Source organism: Nannobrachium achirus (assembly GCF_963921795.1).
Source record: "Nannobrachium achirus genome assembly, chromosome: 5".
Lineage (NCBI taxonomy): Eukaryota > Metazoa > Chordata > Actinopteri > Myctophiformes > Myctophidae > Nannobrachium > Nannobrachium achirus.
This window is the reverse complement of record NC_137814.1, coordinates 36301842-36323983: the sequence shown is the minus strand read 5'-3', so window position 1 is coordinate 36323983 and position 22142 is coordinate 36301842. Positions and strand designations below refer to the sequence as shown.

Here is a 22142-nt window from a genome sequence, read left to right as displayed (position 1 = left end):
CAGACATAAATAATAATATTATAAAACATACATGAACCACTTTAGCCCTATTTTATACCTAGGCCATTTGAAAATAGCAGATCTACAAGCTCACAACGCGTCACTTTTACTATTACTTTTACTTTAAGTACATTTTGATGCCAATTAACATTTTCATACTTTTACTCAAGTACATTTTGAATTCCAGAACATTTTGAATTCCAGACTTTTACTTGTAAGGGTGCCCTCACACCAAAGTACCTATGAGAGTGGAATCCACGTTCCGCCAATGCATTTCAATGAGAGTGAAGCGGTTTCATGCCAGCAGAGGATTTCTGCAAAAAACGCTCCCTTCTCATTGAAATGCATTGGCGGAACGCGGATTCCACTCTCATAGGTATTTTGGTGTGAGGGCACCCTAAAAGAGTATTTCTATAATACAGTATTGATACTTTTACTTAAGTGAATAATGTGAGTACTTTTTCCACCACTGCTAGTTGTTGAAATTGATTCACAACGTAATAGGCTTAAGAGCACAGTGGGGTCCCTGTGTGTCATCATTTCTTCCTTTATATTTGACCTGGTATTATTTCATCCCAGATCAGCAGTTCGTTCCTGCACACAGACTTCGAGGCAAGCTCATCTTCTGAATGTGAGCACTCCGCTGCTGAACACTGCACTTTTCCTGCCAGCGCCCCCCTCTCAGTCGATGAGCAAAGTCTCGTCATCTCGACTGATCCTGTAGAGAAGCTGCATTGAGATAGCCCTGAGCCAATCTTTCAAATGGCTCGTTTCAAATATAAAGACAAAGGGTCTGCATGGTCTGCTCAATTTAACCCATTTAGGCCTACAATTAATGAATGTTTTAACTATTGAAAAATAGCAGATATACAAGCTCACAGCCCGGCACCGAGTGCCGCGCTGCAAGCTTGTAGATCAGCTATTTTTGAAAAATCGTGAAAATGTGTGCAAATTCTTCAATAAATATTTTTCAAAGCAGACTTTTGTAACTCAAATCACTGCTTCTGGGGGGTCCCTGGAACAACATATTTTGAAATAGGGGTATGCGGCCGAATAAATGTAATTTTGGGGGGTCCTTGACATGAACAAGTTTGAGAACAGCTGATTCAGAGGAAGGATTTAGAAGTTGGGTCAAAGAGCAGGTCAAAGATATTCAAAGACTTGCGCACATTTTCATGATTTTTCAAAAATGGCAGATCTACAAGCTCGCAGCGCGGCACTCGGTGCCGCGCTGTGAGCTTGTATATCTGCTATTTTTCAATAGTTAAAGCATGAAATAATGGTTAAAGTGGTTCAAATCTAATGCGACGCGGGCACGTTCCCGGTATTTGAGAGTTAAAGATGCACTGCACCTCATCCTTTCAATGGGTCCCTCGGTTCATGTCACTTTCATAACTGAGAGGGTATCGAGGGTACTTGCTGGTATGAATAACCTAACCTTTCCATTTCTATTCACATTTTCCTGGATGTCCTTGTATTTTTGCCAGTAGCACTTCTACTTGTTTAATACAGTAAAACTCTTGCGATAATGATTCAGTACATGCTGCAGTACTGCAGTCTCTTTCACACGCACACGCGCACGCACACACACACACACACACACACACACACACACACACACACACACACACACACACACACACACACACACACACACACACACACACACACACACACACACACACACACACACACACACACACACACACACACACACACACACACACACACACACACACACACACACACAGCGTAACTAATGGGCATCTGGTACCATTGTAATATCAGGCTCAGAATGCAAAGATAAACTTAGACCCTTAAACGATGTGTCTGATGTTATAGTTATGCTCTGCTCCCTACAGAGCTGCTGTACGCATACATGAGAAGAATAACAAGATTATAAAGACTTGAATGTTCCAAGAATTTTCAGCAGTCTCTGAATGCAGTTTTGTATGTCAGATCCGTCTCAAAATGAATGAATGCAAACAGACAGAATCACAAATGTATTTTGGTATTTATATATTTATGACTCTCTCCACAAAAATGCTTTCACTGCATACACAGTGACGTCAATACGTGCGCGTCACGCGTCTCTGACGCATTCACGTTGCCTAAAGACGCATTCACGTCAGTGTCCTTGGGTCCCATGGACGCATCGCCTCCATTGGAGTCCACGTTAAAATAATTTACCACGTCGCGAAAAAAAAATATTTTAAAAAGTCCAGACGCCACCATTGTTCATGGGTGAAGGCATGCTACTTAATGCTATGTTAACACAAATGAAATCCGCGTAGAAAGTCTTAAAACAGACGATAGAACTAACGACAGTGTGTTTTGAACGCCATTGTGTGTATGTGGATGGTCACAGAATTCAATGGGTGCCTGAGTTTTAGCGTAGCACCGGGCCGCTCTCTGACCATAGTGGCACAGCGTGTTAGGTGATACACCAAAAAGGGTTCCCCCACAGAACGTGTATGGCGCAGAAACATGACATGCTCACTGCTCACACAGCGACCCGCCTCCTCTCCCTCTGTCGTCTTCATTCAATAACAACTGGATACACGCGCTATTGTTTATAGATGTGGTGGACATTGGACAACGTGTTAGAAGCCACACAGGTCTTCATTGCGTCTTTACAGCAATAGCGACGATTAACGTTGTGGTGAACGTGGTCAAATAACCTTTATTGGCTCAACTACAACACGGAGGAAGCAAGCTAGCCTAGCATGTATGCTATCTGAGACAGTATGTATGTAGCCTAGACTGCCTAACTGTTTTGATTGATTATAGTGTTTTCGTGGCGGCGCCGTCCATTTGGTGGCGGCCGCCTGTGCCTTGCCCTCCCGCATCCATAGAGGGGCGGCCGCGGCACGTCCCTGGCCTCTATGATCAACCGTTCAAAACAAAAGTAGCCGATCTACAAGCAATCCTAATCGACTGTTTTTGACCCAGTCCACTGGTTCAATGTACAGCAGAGCAAACACAAGCACGGCATTTCCCCCATTCCATAGAAGCAGTAACAGTACAAACAGGAGACATCATGATCTCACTTAGAAGATCCATATATTATCGATGTATATAAAATAACAGGTGGCTGTTGATTATGAAGACTCGGTAAAAGCTTCTATCTACGCCCCCAAGTGGTCAACATCCGATATTACCGGTTAGGTATAAAAAAAATCAAACCATCACATGACTATTTGGAAGTATTCAAATTGTAAGATTTGGAATTGTGGTTCATTTCTTTCAGACACATTTCTACGTAACATGAACATAACCATATAATAACCAATTCAAGTTAAATGCTGCACTTTGTCAAAAATGACATGACGCGTTGAATTTTTGTGGGACCCATAAAATATCCCTGGGACTCATCCGAAAGACCCGTCTTGGGTCCCGGGACTCATTACATTAAAAACCTATTAACATCACTGCATACATATTTATCATTGTTCAAAAATTTAATCCGCTTTGTGGTTTGTGGATTTCTGATCCACAAACCTTTTTGTTTTTGTTTTAAATATAATATTAATCCAAAACTGAATGCATTTAAAAGTATTTGCACCTCCATCAAAAAACATTAGGATGTTGTTACATTATGACAGTGTTTTTGAGACCCAGTGAGATTGAAACCAGGAGCGCTCGCTTTCTATTGACCCCACCAGACTCCCCTAGTCCCCTAACGTTCTCACAAATCAGTGGTCTCCTTTGCTTTCATATGCCTCCTATTTAGCCCCTTTTCCACTGACATGGCCCAACACCACACCACACCACTCCACACCGCCCACTTGTGCCAGGTTTTCCACTACAAGCTCCTGGGTAGAGTGGTGTGAAAGTGGTACTAAACGTGGTACTAAAATGTATCCACTCCAGAGTAGGTCTGAGCAAGTCCAAACAGGGCCAAACACTTCATAATGACTGATCACTCACTGCCGTTTCATTTAGACAACCAGGATATAGTTGTAATACATGATAATAGATTCTATTGTGTTATAATCACTTGTTATAATCTATTATAGTGTATTATAATTATCATAGTAATACATTATAACAATTTATAGTGTATCATAATCACACTTATAATCCATTATAGTGTATTATAATTAGGATAGTTGTAATACAAATGTATATTGTATTATTATCACAGTTAAAAGGGTAAATTCGTTTCTTAACGATAGGGATACTTTTGTGTAATGGAAAATGTAGATATTTTGATGTGGTGTGGTGTGGTGTGGTGCGGTGTAGTGTCGTATAGCGTGGTGCTAAAGCTGCAGTGGAAAGGGGGCTTTTAACCAATCACATAGACCAGATCAATATATCTGGATGTACATGCTCATGGGTAAACTAAGAAAAGGATGTCTAAACTGTTTAGCTAATATCTTTTGACAGCAATGTTCAATATTATTTCTTTGATTATATTTCAGACAAGCTGGAAGTCTTTTGAGCATTTTCAAGTTGTTCATTTTACACTACGTATCTGAGAATGAGAGCTCTATGTGGCTGATAGGGTTAGTGTCGGAATGAAGACATGTCGGAAAGGAGACATGTCGGAGTGGTGTAACCCAGTCTGTTACGTTAAATCATTTCAATACATTATCCCCAAATCAACTGCAGAAAGACAGCAATAGATGTATAAATCAATGAATTTGTTTGCATTGAAAAGTATTTTTATGTAGAGAAAATAAAGAGATAAATAGTTCTGAAACACATTTGTGTTTGTGTGCATTAATTTATTTTGAGACTAAAGCAGTTAGCAAGGTGGGATTTCTTCAGCTATCTCATGGGCCAATCCGAGTTAACAGAACGCATCATAAACTAAAGCCTTCTATGTGAAAGTTATTCATAGCAGGGTTCGGTAGAGCAAACAAAGTGTCTATTCAAACCTAACTACTTGAGTTAGGGCTGAGAAGTAAAGCCCAACAACAGAGAAACGAATACAAACGGGACGTAAAACAAGGACCAACTAAAAGTAAACAGAGCTGAAGTTCTCTGCAGCCTTCATGGCTGTCCAGGAAACACCTCAGATGTTTGGTTGAAAATGACACTGCGACTGTGCTTCTACACACAGTACAATCTGCATCCATTTTTACCTATCTCAAGAAGACTTAAATTAATGTTCCATGTTTTACTTGTAGTACATGAGGTTCACATACTCCACCACATGACACAAGTCACGGGTCATGGCCAGGGGGAGTACAGCAGTGGAACAACTTTAGGTTATTCCAGTCAGGGAATGCAGGAAATGGGGTATAAACAGTAATGGGGGTCACATTTCACTTCCTCTCCAGTGATTCCCTGAGAAAAAGCTGTTTCTTTGCAACAAAAAAAAAGAAAAACCCCCTCTTCCTGCCGTTCTGATCAGCTGAATGAATACAAACAGTGAATGAAAATGATGGCAAAAAACTGTTACAGCATGAATTTGTCCCATCTCTAAGGAAACTTCTTAAACGTCATATCTTGGTCCACTGTTCTACACGAAGGCAACGAGATGCCTGGAAAGCAAATATCTGGCATGCTGCCTGGATAGACTGCCTTTGAAGACAACACACACACACACACGACACCCGAGGTCACAGCGTCAGGGATCATCAAGCCTATGACATCTACATATGGAATGTGGAGCCACGGTGATAATATCCAGTTGACACATGTTAAACAAGCCATATTGACAGTGCGCTCGGCTCACCTCAAACAAACCAAACTCTGCAGAGCACACTTACAGGCTTTCCTTAGTTTCGTCAAAAGAAAAGAAAACATTCGGAACTTCACACCATAAACTACGCGGTAAGGACTCCAATTCTATTTTCATCCGAGTGAGACGGCAAATGTCATACTGCAAACCATGTAGTCTTTAATCCAAACGCCAAATGTGCCACATGATTTTAGCCCTGGTGTTGGTTCATGCAAGGTTAAAATGAATTAAGCTCAGAATTATCCTCTGGAAAATAGATCTGGTCATCTACTGGCAAATGTGACCCCTAGAATTTCTACAGACTTACAAAAAGAATGAGCCTTCCTAAAACACTTAACCCAATAAACTACATTCACATAATAGAATAGTGGCAGATGACACACAATACCTCCATCTAGCTTCAATCTTTTTACTCTGACAAAAAAGTATTCCAAGGTATGCCCTTGAGAGCCAACTGATACATAAAACTGTGACATGGCCCTGCGCTATTAAGAAATGTGATTTAATTTCCACAGTCCTGCAACCTTTAAATAGACTGCGTGTTCCCAATTAGCTCCCAAGAAATGGGAGTTAGTGACTCCTGACTCCAGTAAAACAACCACCACAGTTACGCTGTCATACTCCACTGCATTAAGGCCTTACACATGCACAGCTATGCCATCATATTCATCTGCATTACAGCTAGCCTTACATTAAGACGACCTGCAGTGGCTTCCGCATTGTGACGTGGGGACGGCTGCAGGAGCGTCTTACCGACTAGTCTGACAGGTCGGGGTATGGTCTGCAAAACTGCTATTGCGGCTCTACACATGCACAAATGCGAAATATAGCTTCTGGACAAGTTCTGCAAGGTGTATGCGACTTGTCAGGAAGCCTTGTTTAATGTATTAGTCCGTATTTTTAAATAAAATGAGTTTTTACTAAGTGTGTGTCGATTCCAAATCGAGCATCACTGGTTTGGTTAAACATGGCTGCACTTATCATGTGACGTTCATCCATTCCCCCATTCGCTCATACAAGGACATGACTTATAGGAAGAATGCACAATAATGCTTCCAGCCACCAACGGGCGCTGTTGCAGCTAACATTGTAGCAAACGAGGAAAAGCAGTACACTTGGTAAAAACTAATTTTATTTAAAAATACGGACTAATACATTAAACAAGGCTTCCGGACAAGTCGCATACATCTTGCAGAACTTCTCCGGAAGCTATATTTCGCATTTGTGCATGTGTAGAGCCGCAATTGCAGTTTTGCCAACCATGCCCCCGACCTGTCTGACTAGTCGGTAAGACGCTTCTGCCGTCGCCCCAACGTCACAATGCGAAAGTCTCGGCAGAATGCGTCTTAATGTAAGGCTACATTACAGCCATACACATTCACAGCTACTATGTCATCCTCCACCACGCTATGGCTTTACACATGCAAGCTGCTACAATCATATGCTACCATATTATGGTCTTACACATGCACAGCCACTTTACGCCGTCATACTCCAATGCATTATGGCCTTGCACTTGCCATGTTTCCTTTATGCATTTCCTCTTCAATGTGGAAAATGCATTCCCTGAGGGCCAGGAATGTTGTGGTATTAATTCTCTCCTCAGAGTGATAGGATAAAGCTTGAGCTCTCCTTATTCATAGATGTTCTAAAACAGCAGTACTCATTCTGGACCACTGCTCACGGTGCTCAGATCACATTTAAATTGACAAATTGTTTGACAAATTGTTCTCAGATCAGCATTCCCATCATGGGAATCTTTTATGAATATTTGCCCATAGCAATACATCAATATTGTATCGATATTGTATGTGTTCTTATTGTTTGTATGCGACTGCTATAATTGCAATGGCGAAATATCCCTTATGGAATTAATAAAAGGTAGGTAGGTCTGTCTGCCTGTCTGTCCATCTATTTGTGATATGGATATATTCTGTAGATATCATCTGTAATTTTGGATATTGTGATAGCCAGGGCATAATTGTTGTCTTTCCTGATAAAAAAAAAAAAAACTACTAATGCAATTTTATTAACTTATTTGAAGCCATATTATTATCCTTTACCGACTTAGTTATAAGTGGGCATATAATATAATAAATAAGCAGCATTACGGATTATTATCATTTTAAAAACAAACTCATTGTGTAAACATTTTGTGAAAGCACCAAGTCATCCCTACAATGTCACAATAATAAAATATATTGTGATATTTGATTGTGTCCATCCATATTGCCCAGCACTATTTTCCCTCAACCTCAGGTTTATTCTTCACCATCATCCTTCTACCATCCCTAACCAGGACAGGGACTGGATCTTCCAAACAGCTAGACACGGGACTGTTGGCAGGCTGGTGGGACTAGGAGGCATATGCGCCATTCCATCTGTTGCTCACTCATTGCCTTCCAAAGCCCCGTCCACTGTCAGTGGCCATCTGGTCACAGCCCTGCAACACCGGCAGGAAACGCAAGCACTTCCACAATGGGTTCTGGATGATGCACCGGTTGAGGGAGAAAAAACAACAACCTGAGGGCAAATTTAATTGACCATTCTCTTGACCTTTAGAAAACACAGCCATAAGTGACAGATTGTTGACAATAATCCCAATGATCATGTTTAACATGATACAACCATATAATGTGTAATCTGGCACAGAGCTGATGGTGGGAGTCCTGGTTGTGAAAAGCAGATCAATTTGACTTGAAACACAAATTTCAACGTTCACTTATCCTTTTTTCTCTAGCCGAGGACAGTTAAATCAATAATGAATGGGTGATGTCAATAGCATTCCCTCAAGAACCCACAGAATGAGGACTTTAATCTGAGAAATGCTGCCGCACTGACATTTCATGGAAGATCAGACTTTGTGGATTTGTGGCCAACAAAATTACAGTAATGGGTATGGGCATCCAAATGAACTACTTAAATAGCACCTTTACATTGAAATTATCTTCATTCAGCAACCACAGCAGTAACCAAATTAATTAAATCCAAAAAAGCCACTCTTGCACTTGCAATCCAATTTCATCTTTTTGTATGCAGACAGTAACTGAGCAAGTGAGCAGTACGTGTATATATGTAGTTCACAGCATAGATTCAAAGGGTGGGACAAACACTTCTCACTTATTTCTGCCAGTAGGAGAAAGTGAATATTCAGTGATGCACAATATGATTACTTTTCAAAGAATAAGAAAAATGCATATGAGCTCTGAAATTCAGTGCCGTTCCACTTTAATCCACCATCGTAACAGTTACTCCACTCTCTCCTTTAACAAAACTAGACCATAACAAAACCCAAGAACACATTCTGCACCTTCTACCATTTTTCAATTTGGAAGGATTGACATGACTTTACTTTTTCCCCCACCCCTTTTCAGAGAACTAACCAGCTCCTCTCTCCAGCCCTTCACTTTCAGACCACAAGATTTTTTTGTAGCTGTCCATCAATGGGAGAGAGAGCCTTTGTTCAAGGGCACAATGGGGGACATTCTACTGTGAAGTATAGCGTCACACTCGCTGAGCGTACGCAGTGGTGCTGCAGCAGCGAGTGGCCACAGGAGCTGCTGAGGCAAAGGCAAGCCCTCTGACCCCAACGGAACCTCACAGGCCCCCTCCGACCCCATGGTGCCCTGCATGTGCTACCCACCAGCTCGGCTCATCCCTGACGGCCAAGAGGTCAACAGTCACGTCCAGCATTGAACTCACTTGAATGAGGCCGTAATGAGCAGTTTCAAGCAGGAGACGAGAGAAAACTGGATGGGCTAATGACAAAACAAAGAGGCTTTTCAGAGCGAGGCGTGTGTGAGCCCCGTTATCTGTCACGCCTCAGTCAGGGGAAAAAGTCTGCTGCTGGCTAGTTGGTCTCCTGAGATTAAACCTGGCCATGATGTAAACTTGCTGTGAAATCCACCCCAATAAGGATTAAATAATGGCTGACAGAAGGAACATACCACCATCCAACGTAGAAGCGTTTTTGATATTAAATGCTACAGGGGATCTGACCATCTCTTCCAAGTGAATGTGAAGACAACAAGCGCACACTTGGTAGAGTGTCAGTTTCAAGTAGGATGAGTGACATCACAGCTTCATGCCCATTTCAGGTTGTTGCCTTCAATTTCTTCTACAGTCCAAAGGAGTATACTGTCGTACAACTACATTGCTCACTGATAACAACGTATTTTCAAAGTATAAAGTGAATTAATTTTTTCACTTAAAAATCTTTTGCCAACTTTGGTATAAAGGATCTCTACAGCCAGAGCACTTGGATCATTCTCCCATTACCTTTGGTAGTAACTGGGTTGACTCCAAGTGACTCAATATCCCAGAGTTGGACACAATCCAGGCTTTGCAGATGTGTTTATCTGCTTTCTCCTACTTACAGAGGTACAGATCTTTAGCCAGCAACTCACCCAGCAACTCTATAAACACACAACATTCCCACCCTAGACATTCTACATTAAATAACATAATTAAGAGAGTCGCAGATGGTGACACTGACTGACTTTTTCAGTTCTCTCTGTCAAATCACCCTGTAATCCATAATTAAAGGTATGGTGATTTGCAATACAATGAGCCAATTTCAGTAGCTAGCAGCAGAAGCACTGACACAGATGGCCTACGGTGATCAATATCTTTAAATGATTATGTTCCCAGTCTCCCCACCGCCAGCAGCCATCAAATCCCCTATCCTCAACCATCTCAGGCTTCATAACATTCGTTTGTCTGAGTCTTAAGTGAATCTAGTCTATTTCTTGTCACATTAAATGACCAATTTTATTTGACTCATCGCTTGGAGAACATTTGGCATGTACTTATGAACCCTGTTTTCTGGCCTCTGTCACTGAAATAGTGTCAACTAGTCTAGAACTGCTCTCTGTCGAGGTGCCAACTAGGGATGGGTATCGTTCACCTTTGAATCGATACGATACCTTTTTCAATACCTGGGAATCGATACGATACCTTTTTCGATACCATTTTCGATACTTTTTATTTTTTATTTATTATTATTATTATAATTATTATTTGCCTTTTTCTATGGGCTATTTTATAGACGTTAGATCATTATCATAATAATAAACATTATAGGCTATTCTCGGCTATTTTCACAGTAACGAGTGTAGCCTACAAAAGCAGTCATTAAACTCTCATTAGCCAAACTGTTACAGATGCGACCGGCCAGGGGTGCATTCAAAAGTATCGAAACAAGGTATCGTTCGTTTTTACGTGAACCGATACCGATAGTATCGACGTCATTGAATCGATACCATTAAAAGTATCGCCGACGATACCCAACCCTAGTGCCAACTTGTGCCTTGTGCACAAGTAAGTGGCACCACTGGCATCACCACTGGCATCTCCAGGAAATGCAAGAATGCTGGTCCCTCATTGGCTCTTAATGATGACATTGCCAGAAATGCTGGTTCCTGATTGGGCTACAGGCTTAAATAAAGGACACCGACATACATACATACGGCGTGATATCTAAAGGTAACAGAAATCTGGAAAGTCCCTGAAAAGACGCGCTGTGATTGGCCAGGCGCCATTTGAGTGGCAGCCTCGCGAGGCCCCTCCCCTACGCGAGGTTTTTCCTCCCCTTCTAATACAGACAGAATGCCGTTCCCAGCACCTGCCTCCGTGGGTTAGCGGATTGGTCTCTAGGATTCCAATCTATGCGGCCCAGGTTCGTATCCCGGTCGTGCCACTTTTTCTGGCTACACCCCACGGAGGTTAGGTTTAGGGTTAGGGGTAGAGTTGGGTTGTCGAAAAGATAACATGTAGACATAGCGACAATGCGGCTCAAAGGGACTGTAGGTGCCTTGGACTGCTGCAGGCCAATCACACGCTGCCACGGTGGGGCTTGCCAGGTAGCCGTTACGAGAAAAACAAATCACGCATACATACGCAGTTTAATGCAGTACTTGCACGCTTTGCTGGCGCAAGTAATTAAATGATTGTCTCATTCTCCACCAGGCCGAACGGCCGAAGGCCAGATGGCCAGAAACTATGTTTTTGCTCCTGTCCGTCTGCATGTCTGTCTGCGTGCAGCTGATCTTTGGCACTGTTGGACCGATCAGCATGAAACATTGCGCGTGCACACACTCCCTGGAGGCCTCTGCCCCAGGCCTCCAGGACGATTTTACATTACATGTTTCTGTTATTACTCCTGCTGTCTAAACCTCACGCAAATCGGTACACATTATCTGTACAGTCATATGAACAAGACTTATCTGTCAGATTTTTCAAATTCCATTCTGATTGGCTTCCAAAGTTCGCAGGAGTGGCCCGTTTTGAACAAAATGCCACAAATCATGAACGTAGATTCCAATTGCCGTGAAACTTTGCACGCACATTCCCGCTAGGCTGAAGAGGAAATGTACCCTACATTTTCCAAATTGGCCTCATGGTGGCAATATAACAGGTCGATTCACATTTTGGCCAATACATCTTTAACTGTGGGTCATACAATCAAAATTCTTCAGATTTTGTCCAAAATACAATATACAATACGGGCCCCACGCCTTGAGGTGGTTTTGTCACAGTACATTTGCACTATACGTGTGAAATTTGTCCTCTGCATTTTACCCATCCTATAACAACACTCAAAACTCAAATCGGTACACATTACCTTTGGGATCATGGTATCAAGATGTATTGATAAGATTTTTCAGATCCCATTCCAATTGGCTATGACAGCTTGCGGGCCCTGGGTAGGCAACCCGGCCTGACGAGACCTGTGCTCCGAGGAGCACACTTTTCTAGTTTCAGCATGATATGATTTCTTCTAGGTGGTCAATAAACTGTGTAAATTGCACCCATACTGTCCATGTTTACACTCTCTCACTCACTGATTCCCCACCCAGGTTTGACTGTGTGGGAAATCAATCCAAATCCAACAGCAGTAAAAATAGAAAAAAGGAAAAGCATTCTCATCCTCACTTTTGGAATCGGGTGATGCTTTACACTTTACAGTCTCCTTGGTAATTGACTGGTGCAGAGATGCAGTAGGTACCAAGCAACTGCTTAGATGCCACACTCTGCCAGCAAACTTCTAGGCAGGCTTCTGTCTGTCGTGTGCTTTCTGTATCGCTGTGTGTCGTCTCCACTGGTATTTCTGTACACAATGTTCCATTATACTCCAACCTGAAGTGAGTGCAGGCTAACAACTCCCTGACTGAAATCCCAGTGCAGCCAGCTAGAGAATCTATGGATTTAGGCACTACTCTGCCCTTGCTCTGACATTGGACCACCAGAGTCTTATGGGAAATGAAACTTCAATTATAAAAGCGAGACATGGTTGAAATTTCACGGGCTAAGTAATACAAGATGATTTCTCTCAGGGTTTAAGATTACCGATATATATATGTGAGCATCATCAAACTGATGGAATTAAAACACGTTTTGCCCGTTAGAAGAAGTCAAGAAATTCTCAAGTGTCAATGTACTCCTAATGAGAATTGAGCCCTACTGGAAGTTAAGCTCAATGCTCTGACCTAAGGCTGGGCGATGTCAGTTCAAGTCAATATCACGATTATTCCAAACTTCTGCCACGAGTGTGATTAATGAAATTTTTTTTAAATAGTGAAAATAGCACATTTACAAGCTCACGATGTGTCGCACAACGATGCATTGTAAGCTTGTAGATCAGCTATTTTCACTATTTTGTACACCACCATTCTACAATGAAGTATCTTTTTTTAATCTAAATATCAGTTTTTCTATATATTTTCAGTTAATTGCCAAGCCCTACTCTACCTATTTGATTTACCAACTTAAAGCTGAAATATAAAGTAATAATCAAAGCATTACGTTTCGAACAACTACCAGCAGAAAGCTAAGTTTTAAGTTATAATTTCATACTAGCAATGCTGTGTATTTATGGCATAGGGTGTTACCTTGTGATTGCTTACAGCGAGGAAAAAGGTTTGATTTGAATATAAATTAGGGCAACAACCGGAATGCCTCTTGCAATTTAAACTGGGGAAACCAAAGAACACTATTCCCAGGGCATAGACTTGTTAATGGAACACTCCTCCTCATTGGAACAACTAGCTAAAAATAATCCAAAATCACATTAGAGATACAGTATGAGAGATGCCTCTGTCTCCATCACCATGATTTTAGTAAAAAGCACCCAACTTAGCAAGCTTCTGACCTCGTTTTGAGTCATGACATACTGCAACATTTGCCCCTGCCATTAGGTATTACTTTGTTAATAAAGGCCCTCACAAATCTTCTATTCAGAACAATCAATTATGCAATAAGGATATGGTATCAAATATCATGCCAGGCGAGTGTTGGATATGCATTCGCTCATCCATCTCACTCTTTATAAGTAGGTATACAGTATCAGATGTGGAAAAATAAAGGATATTTTAACTTGTGTTTTTGGTGTTAAGGGCAACATAGACATGCATTATGATTGTGAGTACTGTTTGTTCAAACTGATTGTGTAGTTATCTACAGGTCTACATCTAACCGTCATAAATATCGATCAAGTAAAAAAAAAGACTGTGGTAGCAAGACACAGGGATACATTTTCTAAAGACTATAGGATTTCAATTCATCCATTCTCCGACATTCTCAACTAAAGGCATGAGCCACTGGTTCCTTAGCAACAGACTCTCTGCGATGAGGCAAAATTGAAGAACGGAGCTGCAGTTCTAGTGCAGGTGAATGCAAGTCGCACAATGTCTCCTGTTGCAGCTCTTCAAAGCAACAGTGATGGTTATTAATACAATTCCACACATTTAGTATTGTAAACAAAAACAATAAATGTCAAAATCAATGTAAAAGTGTTCTTTTCATGATGGTGCATCTGACAATATGTTGTATTATAATCTTCAGATTAAAACAACTTAAGAATGTTACAACCCCTGTGTGCATAAACTATGTAACTATAAATTCCATTACAAAGCCTAAAAGACAGACATAACTAAGACCCACTGGTCAATATTGTGAACAAGATCACTTTCATTTTCATACTGCTTTGTCCTGAACCTGGAGCATATAAGGTCACATTGCACAACATGCTGTTCTTACCTTACACCTGCCAGTGCGAAAACTGCTCTGCAGATTGTGCAGTTATTGTACAGTCATAGATTCATGGTATGGTTGTGTAGAACGTGGGGTCAAACATGTATCTAATCTTATCTAAAAACTAAAATATAACATTAAAATTCAATATTGTGAGATATGTCTTTAAAAAAACTACTAACTTAGAATACGTTTAAAACAATGTATGGACAATGCAACTCTCTATCAATTAAAATAAACTAAAGAGCCCCTTCTCTGCTTTGTAGTTATTTGGTGGGAAGACATAGTCACACATTCCGGTATGATGTATGCCAGCAATGTCTTTGGGGCCTGTTATGCAATTCCTCATTTTTCTCAGATAAAACATAACACATTGAAATGTGAGCATTTTCAACCTGAGTGTCCATGAGACGCTTTGGAATGTTGCCATTGCTTACCTAACTACAGTCATTCTGTTGTAGAAACGTGAAAATGTATTTTGGCTACAATATTTTGTTATGCAGTCTCACCATTTGTGAATCAACACCTTCAAGCATAGTGCCACAGAATAGATTAACATTCATTTCTGCAACCCCATGTGGATTCCTTATTGTTAAAGATAGAACCAGCAATGTCCACCTGTAATAACTCCCCCCTCTTAAAGTGAGGAAACATCTCTTTCAGACATTGCATTCATGAACAGCACATGGTGCATGGCTTCTTAAATTCCACCACTTATTTCCAGAATACCAGAGTTGCCTGTGCAAGATGTGTACAATATCAGTAAAAGAGAGAGTACTGGACGACAACAACAACAACAACAACAACAACAGAATACTAGACATCAAGTGAAAGCTCCCATCATATTAGGAAGGAGGGCCGTAGAGAGCTGATTTGTATCTTTAACTGCCAGTGATTACTGTAACTTCCTCTGAGTGAAACTGAATGGTTAATAATAATATTATTACTACTTTCAACTCAAGGCATTTCTTCAGTAAGCAACACACACACACACACACACACACACACACACACACACACACACACACACACACACACACACACACACACACACACACACACACACACAGTAACATTTGGAGTGGGTCTCTCTCCAGCATTAAAACTGAGTCCTAATACTACACTGTACTGTATACAACTGTAATTCCATCATGTTAGGCTTGATAGCTCCTGTTTGACAAATGATCCATGACATTTAACCATTTAGTGTGGTCATCACTTTGTGTCTATCACATCAGTCACACAAAGTAGCTTGTAACATATTCTGCATATTACTACTATCTGTTCTGTTGTGTGACCTCTGCTTTCCTCAGCAACTGAACCGAATCTGAGAACTAAGTAAACTAAGATTATAGACTCGCCTACGTCTCCTGCTGGTATGTATTGCATGTTATTGTAATAATGTGGTCAAATAGTTCCCTTAAAGACCCTGAACTGATCCCCAGAGTCCTGACCAGATTTCTATCAGAGACCCTGTCCCACAAACTGAAGTGTCTGTGATTGTTGACACTTTTGAGCGCCCATGGCAACATTGTTGCCACCAATGTGAATCACAGAAGGTAACCCCACCCCACTCCCCCCAATGAATGAACGGCACCAAGCCACATTCACTTTTACTCACCTTCAATAGAGATTACGTGTTCGCGGATCTGATTCTGCAAAGCCAGGTCATCAATGCGTTCGATCAAGTCGTAGATTGCGTAAATATTCGGGTGGACAGACTCGAACCGATGGATCTCAGCTCTGATGGCCGCGGAGTTGGACAAAACAAACTGGGAGCCTGGTGTGCCGGGCTGGGCAGTCTGGCACGATACAGTCCCCGAACCAAACTGACCACCCCCAGAGCTTGCAGATGATCCGGATCCAAACTGGGACGGGATGGACTGGGGTACTGGAACAGGCGCTGGGACCGTGCCTGGAGTGGGCATGGCTGGCTGCGACTGCTGCGAGATACCGGACACTGGGACACTCGACTGGAAATTCATCTTGGTTTGAACCACAAAACTCGTTTAAACGTCACCACCAGTAATACACAAACTACACTTATGATGCAAAAAAACCGATGCGATCAAAAGAAGTCCACGCAAATCAGTGGTCTGAAGGTGATCGGCGCAGGAGCATCAATAGTTGGTCGCCAATTGCAACAAAACGCGGTCCTTGTTCATATTATTAAAACTTCACTGTGATTCATTGTCTGTTATTGGCTAGCCGTGTCCTGTCCAGGGCCCTTTTTCTGTGGCTTACAACCCGCAATAGGCTACCCTATCACTAGACACACCTTTATGGGGAATACCGCTGGAATAGACAAACCGTTTTCCTTTAGTTGCTCTGTTTGTAGGAGACAATGGGCTAGGCTTCAGCACGGCGCCCTGGTCCGCTGCCTGCTTGAATGCGTTGTTTCTGCGCTGAAATGAAATAGCGTTCAGTCCTCTTTTGGTCCAAGCGGTCCCTGCCCAGCAGCGCCCTCCTCCGCATGCTGAAACGTCACCCATCACGTAATTGTACTTCTGATGGGGGGAGGGCAGTGGTGGGAAAAGTACTCACATTTTGTTTTACTTATAAGTAAACGTATCAATACTGCAATGTAGAAATACTCTTGTTACAATTAAGTAAAAGCCCGGAATTCAAAATGTACTTGAGTAAAAGTATTGGCATCAAAATGTAGGCTACTTAAAGTACCAAAAGTAGCTATAGGCCCACTCTAGATTGGGCTGATTGTCCCCTAAGGTCCCCTTTCAAAAAAGCTTTTGAAAATAGCAGATCTACAAGCTCACAATGTGTTGCAGATCGGCTATTTTCAAATGGTCAAAATGTATATAGGCTAATAGAGCTGAAGTGGTTAATGTATGTTTTGTAATAATAATCAAAATCTGCAAATTTAGTAGAACTAAATTGTTAAAATAAATGTAGTGGAGTAAAAGTACACTATTTTAAAAGTAAATTAAAAGTATGGCCTATACTGAAAATGGGAAATACTCAATTAAAGTACACATAGGCCTACCTCAAAATTGTACTTTAATACTTGAGTAAATTTACTTAGTTACTTTACCACTGGGGGAGGGTGTAATTCGATTGGATGGAGGTAGAGAAAGAATAAAGCAACGTGCACATCATTTCAATAAGCTACCTGACAGTTATGCAACCAAATTGTGTCGTATGAGAAGAAAACAATAGTATTTACCTCATGGTAGTTGGTAGCCTATACAGGTTAGCCTATGGCATGTAGTAGCATATTGTTTGTTGTTTCTAACACGAATAAATAGACAAATATACAGTAGGCCTATCAACTAAATGGGCAAGAAGAATAGCAAAAGCAGACAGTAGACCAGACCTGAAAGCAATGAATAGATATGGCCGAACATCTTTGGCATCTTTGTACAAATATTATTGTGTCAAACTAAACGAATGCAGTAGGCCTAGCTCATGATGTTTACATTTCCAGATCTCAGAGTTTAATAATTTACAGCCTATCATAGGTTTGTATCTCTTATAACAAAAAGTATATAGGCCTAGGCCTATATTTTTTTGTTATTTTTTTTCTTTCTTATTATTATTATTTTTCTTTACAAATTACTGGTATAAGGGTCAGGCAACAGTATTCTGTAGCCTACCTTTCCCACCCCCTGCCCTGGCCATATGGAGCACACCCACTTGTCAGCCTAATATCACAGTTCCATGCAGTGCATGGATGGTGGGGTCATGGTTTTAATCCTTCCTACACACTATGCCCACTTCATCTACTACTACCCCCAAGCCATATTAAATCATGAAGCATACTTTGTATTCTGTCTATGCACATGCATGAAGAAGTATTACATTGCAGTGCTTCATGGAATTCACTGACAGGGAAGCCAGGATATGACAGGGAAGCCAGGATATAGAGCCATCTGCTGGTGTGACTGGTGAACTCTCAACACAAAACCAAAACGTTGAATAATTGCTGAACTTATTATTTGACATAGACATTGCAATATAATTTGTCAATTTCCACATTCAGTCTCTAAATAGATACATATTATGATTAATTTGATTTGGTCTTAAATATATGTCTTAAATAGGCCTATTAAAAAGTTTTATTGATTTTCTTTTTTTTTAATAGATGAATCTTGTGAGCTTTTTTATGATTGTTGCAAAGAGTGAAATAGCTTAAGATTCTAGCTAAAGATTATTTTACATACCCCATCAATAAGCAATTATGATACTTTTTCATCTTTGGTTCCCAATGGGATTCATGAAAATAAAGTATTTTCACATATATAGGCTAATCATTACGACCGTGGCAGATCCTGTCCGTCAGTGACTCAGTCAGTCAGTCCGTCCGTCCGTAACCCCTCAATGTCTATAGCTGACCTGTTCTGACATCACATTGTTGACTGTCACACTCTGACATCACATGATGTCAAACTTGATCAGCTCATCAGAAGGGTATAGATTAGCAATGACATTGGATACCAGGATGCAGACCTCTCAGATTCTGCAAGCGACTGAAGCGAGTGGAAGCGCTTCCAGAAGGTCAACGACGCCAAGGGCCACCAGGACCGCAGGGCTGTGGACAAGGCCTTGCAGCGCATGCACTCCACACTGGAGCGTGAGAACCAACAGGCCTGATGGAAAATGTCACGTTTGTTTGTCTGTGCCTTTCTGTCTGTCTGTGTCTGTGGGGTGCCACATTTGGAACCAAACCACTTTCACCACCCATCTGTGAGTCTCTCTCTCCATATATGGAGCTGACTATCATCACCTGGATCTCCATTTATGAAGATCACGACACTGACCTCATCAAACCCTGGTTAGCCATACATTGAGACCATATTTGGCAATGACCATACAGTATATGGATGCTCCATATATGGCCAAGACAGAATTAATTTGCAAATCAAGACTTCTGACTATCATCACCTGGATCTCCATATATGAAGATCACGACACTGACCTCATCAAACCCTGTATATCCATACATGGAGACAACTGGATCATCACTTAGATATCCATATGTGGAGCTGGTCAATACCCCTACATCTGACCTCACCGACTCCATTTATGGATATAGCTGACCTGTTCTGACATCACAGTGATGACCAGCAGTATCATATGGTATTATGATGACCAATCTTTGTCATTTGTACTTAAGTAACTTCTGCTCTAGATATATTTAACCAAATTAGAGCTTTTTTTACTCTGTCAGTGTAATATTTGTAATGTTTTGCAAATTCCACAAATCTCTAATTTAATTATTGTCTAACATGTGCTCCCAATGTACTCAATGTTTATGCTGAATCTTCTGCTTTTATTATGCTTTACAAAAGTCTCATTTTTATTTAGAAGCATGTTCCCACAATTAAAATGATAAGAATTCCTTCACATTTCCCCCCTGCGTTTGTTTCATGATGAGGTGGAATGATTGTGAGGAACTCATTGTGTTTTTCTGTGGATATGAAGCAAAAGGGTATGAAGATGCCAAACACATAGACCTACTTCTAAATATAACAATGATGGCAACACATGTACAACCCAAGGTCCAAACCATGTGTTATCAGCATTCTGCTACCATCTGTTGACCAAATTTGGAACTCCCCCACCCAGTTACATTCCTTTCTGCAATACATTGAATCTATTTTATTTTATTTCTCCCCCAAAATAGGCACCCTAAGGTCGGGGGATTAAAGTAAATCAGGCAATTGAAAGAAAAAAGATTTAAAAAAATTAAATTCCTACTGAAAATCAAATTATACTTTAATCCCCCGACCTCCATAATGTGGTTAATCTTACACTGATACTTTTACACAAAGTAATTGTGTAATATAAAGTTTCACATTTATCACAAATAACTTATTGCAATTGTATATATATTTATGCCAATTATGGCAAAAGGATGATTGCAGATATATATAGGTATTATAATCTTTAGGATGAATATATTCTTCGAATATGTTAGTAAATTATAGAGCTTGAAAGGGGAAAGGCATTATGTGATATAGTTTGGGAATCTTTGCTAGCATGAACAATATGAACTGCCGCTCTACCGTCTATGCAATCATTATGAATCATTGTCTAATTGTTTTTCCAATGTTTAATTGCATTGACTCATCCATTGAGTTTGATCATAAGGGATATGACATTCTTTAGAAGGTTTTCTTTTTGGCAAATGGTTACCCTAACTGGTTACACATTACACTATAGGCTACAATGGTTTAATACAAGTTACAATTTACAATTTAGACATCAGACACTTTTATGCAGAGCAACTTCACCAAATTCACCCTTTGTCAGCCTTCTGGTAGGTCCATAACTGACCAATCAGCAGGCTCATTCTGCCTTGCTCTGCCCTGGTTCCGCCTTAATCATGTTGAATTTGCTAAAACATAATTTTTAGAGAAAAGAAAAGAAAAACATGAAATGCCCCGCTAACTATGCTGCACCTGAGATGTTCCTTTTTACTGACACCAAGTTTAAACAAGAACTACACAGAATATCAATACGAAGCAACTGAAAAACACTCTATTTCAATGGTAGTGGATGGAGGGCGGGCATTATGTGTCCAACCAAGGAAAAGCAACAATGGTTGTGAAGAAGGGCACAAAGTAACCATAATTATACTGTACCAGTTAAATATCAAACCTATAGCATTTATCTAAACAACATGCTATCTAAATAAATGTGTTGGCATTGTATTTTGTGCTCGAGCAAGCAGTATCTATCATTATAAGTTACCAACACGTAGCCTACATCTGCATAGTATTTAGCCCCTTTTCCACAGGCCCAACACCACACCACTCCACACCACACCGCCCACTTGTGCCAGGTTTTCCACTACAAGGACCTGGGTAGAGTGGTGTGAAAGTGGTACTAAACGTGGTACTAAAAAGTATCCAATCTAGAGTACGTCTGAGCTAGGCCAAACAGGGCCAAACACTTCATAATGACTGATCACTCTCTGACTTTTCATTTAGACCACCAGGATATAGTTGTAATACATGATAGTAGATTCTATTGTGTTATAACCACTATTATAATCTATTATAGGGTATTATAATTATCATAGTAATACATTAATACTTTATAGTGTATTATAATCACAGTTATAATCCATTATAGTGTATTATAATTTAGGATAGTTGTAATACAAATTTATATTGTATTATAATCACAGTTAAAAGGGTCAATTTGTTTCTTACCGATAGGGGTACTTTTGTGTAATGGAAAATTAAGATGATGTGGTGCGGTGTGGTGTGGTGTAGTGTGGTGTGGTGTGGTGCTAAAGCTGCAGTCGAAAAGGGGCTTTTAACTGGCATCGAGCAAAAAGTAGGTGACAAGTGAATTGATACAATGAGGATAGGTGAGGTGGAGACTGCCTTCTGTCTGTGGTGGAAACAGTCCTAGTAGTCCTGAATTAGCCTGGCTTGGCCAGACTATACACTTG

At 40.7% G+C, this 22142-nt stretch overlaps 1 protein-coding gene across 1 annotated transcript in view; it reads right to left on the bottom strand.

The window, feature by feature from the left end:
• Nucleotides 1-16707, bottom strand: part of agap3 (ArfGAP with GTPase domain, ankyrin repeat and PH domain 3) — a gene marked incomplete at both ends in the record, with an annotated part of 169118 nt that extends 152411 nt beyond the window's left edge. Inside the window, one exon of the mRNA XM_080726204.1 lies at nucleotides 16344-16707. Coding sequence (XP_080582330.1) covers nucleotides 16344-16707 — 364 coding nt within the window. The remainder of the gene's footprint in view (nucleotides 1-16343) is intronic.
• Nucleotides 16708-22142: the final 5435 nt, after the last annotated feature.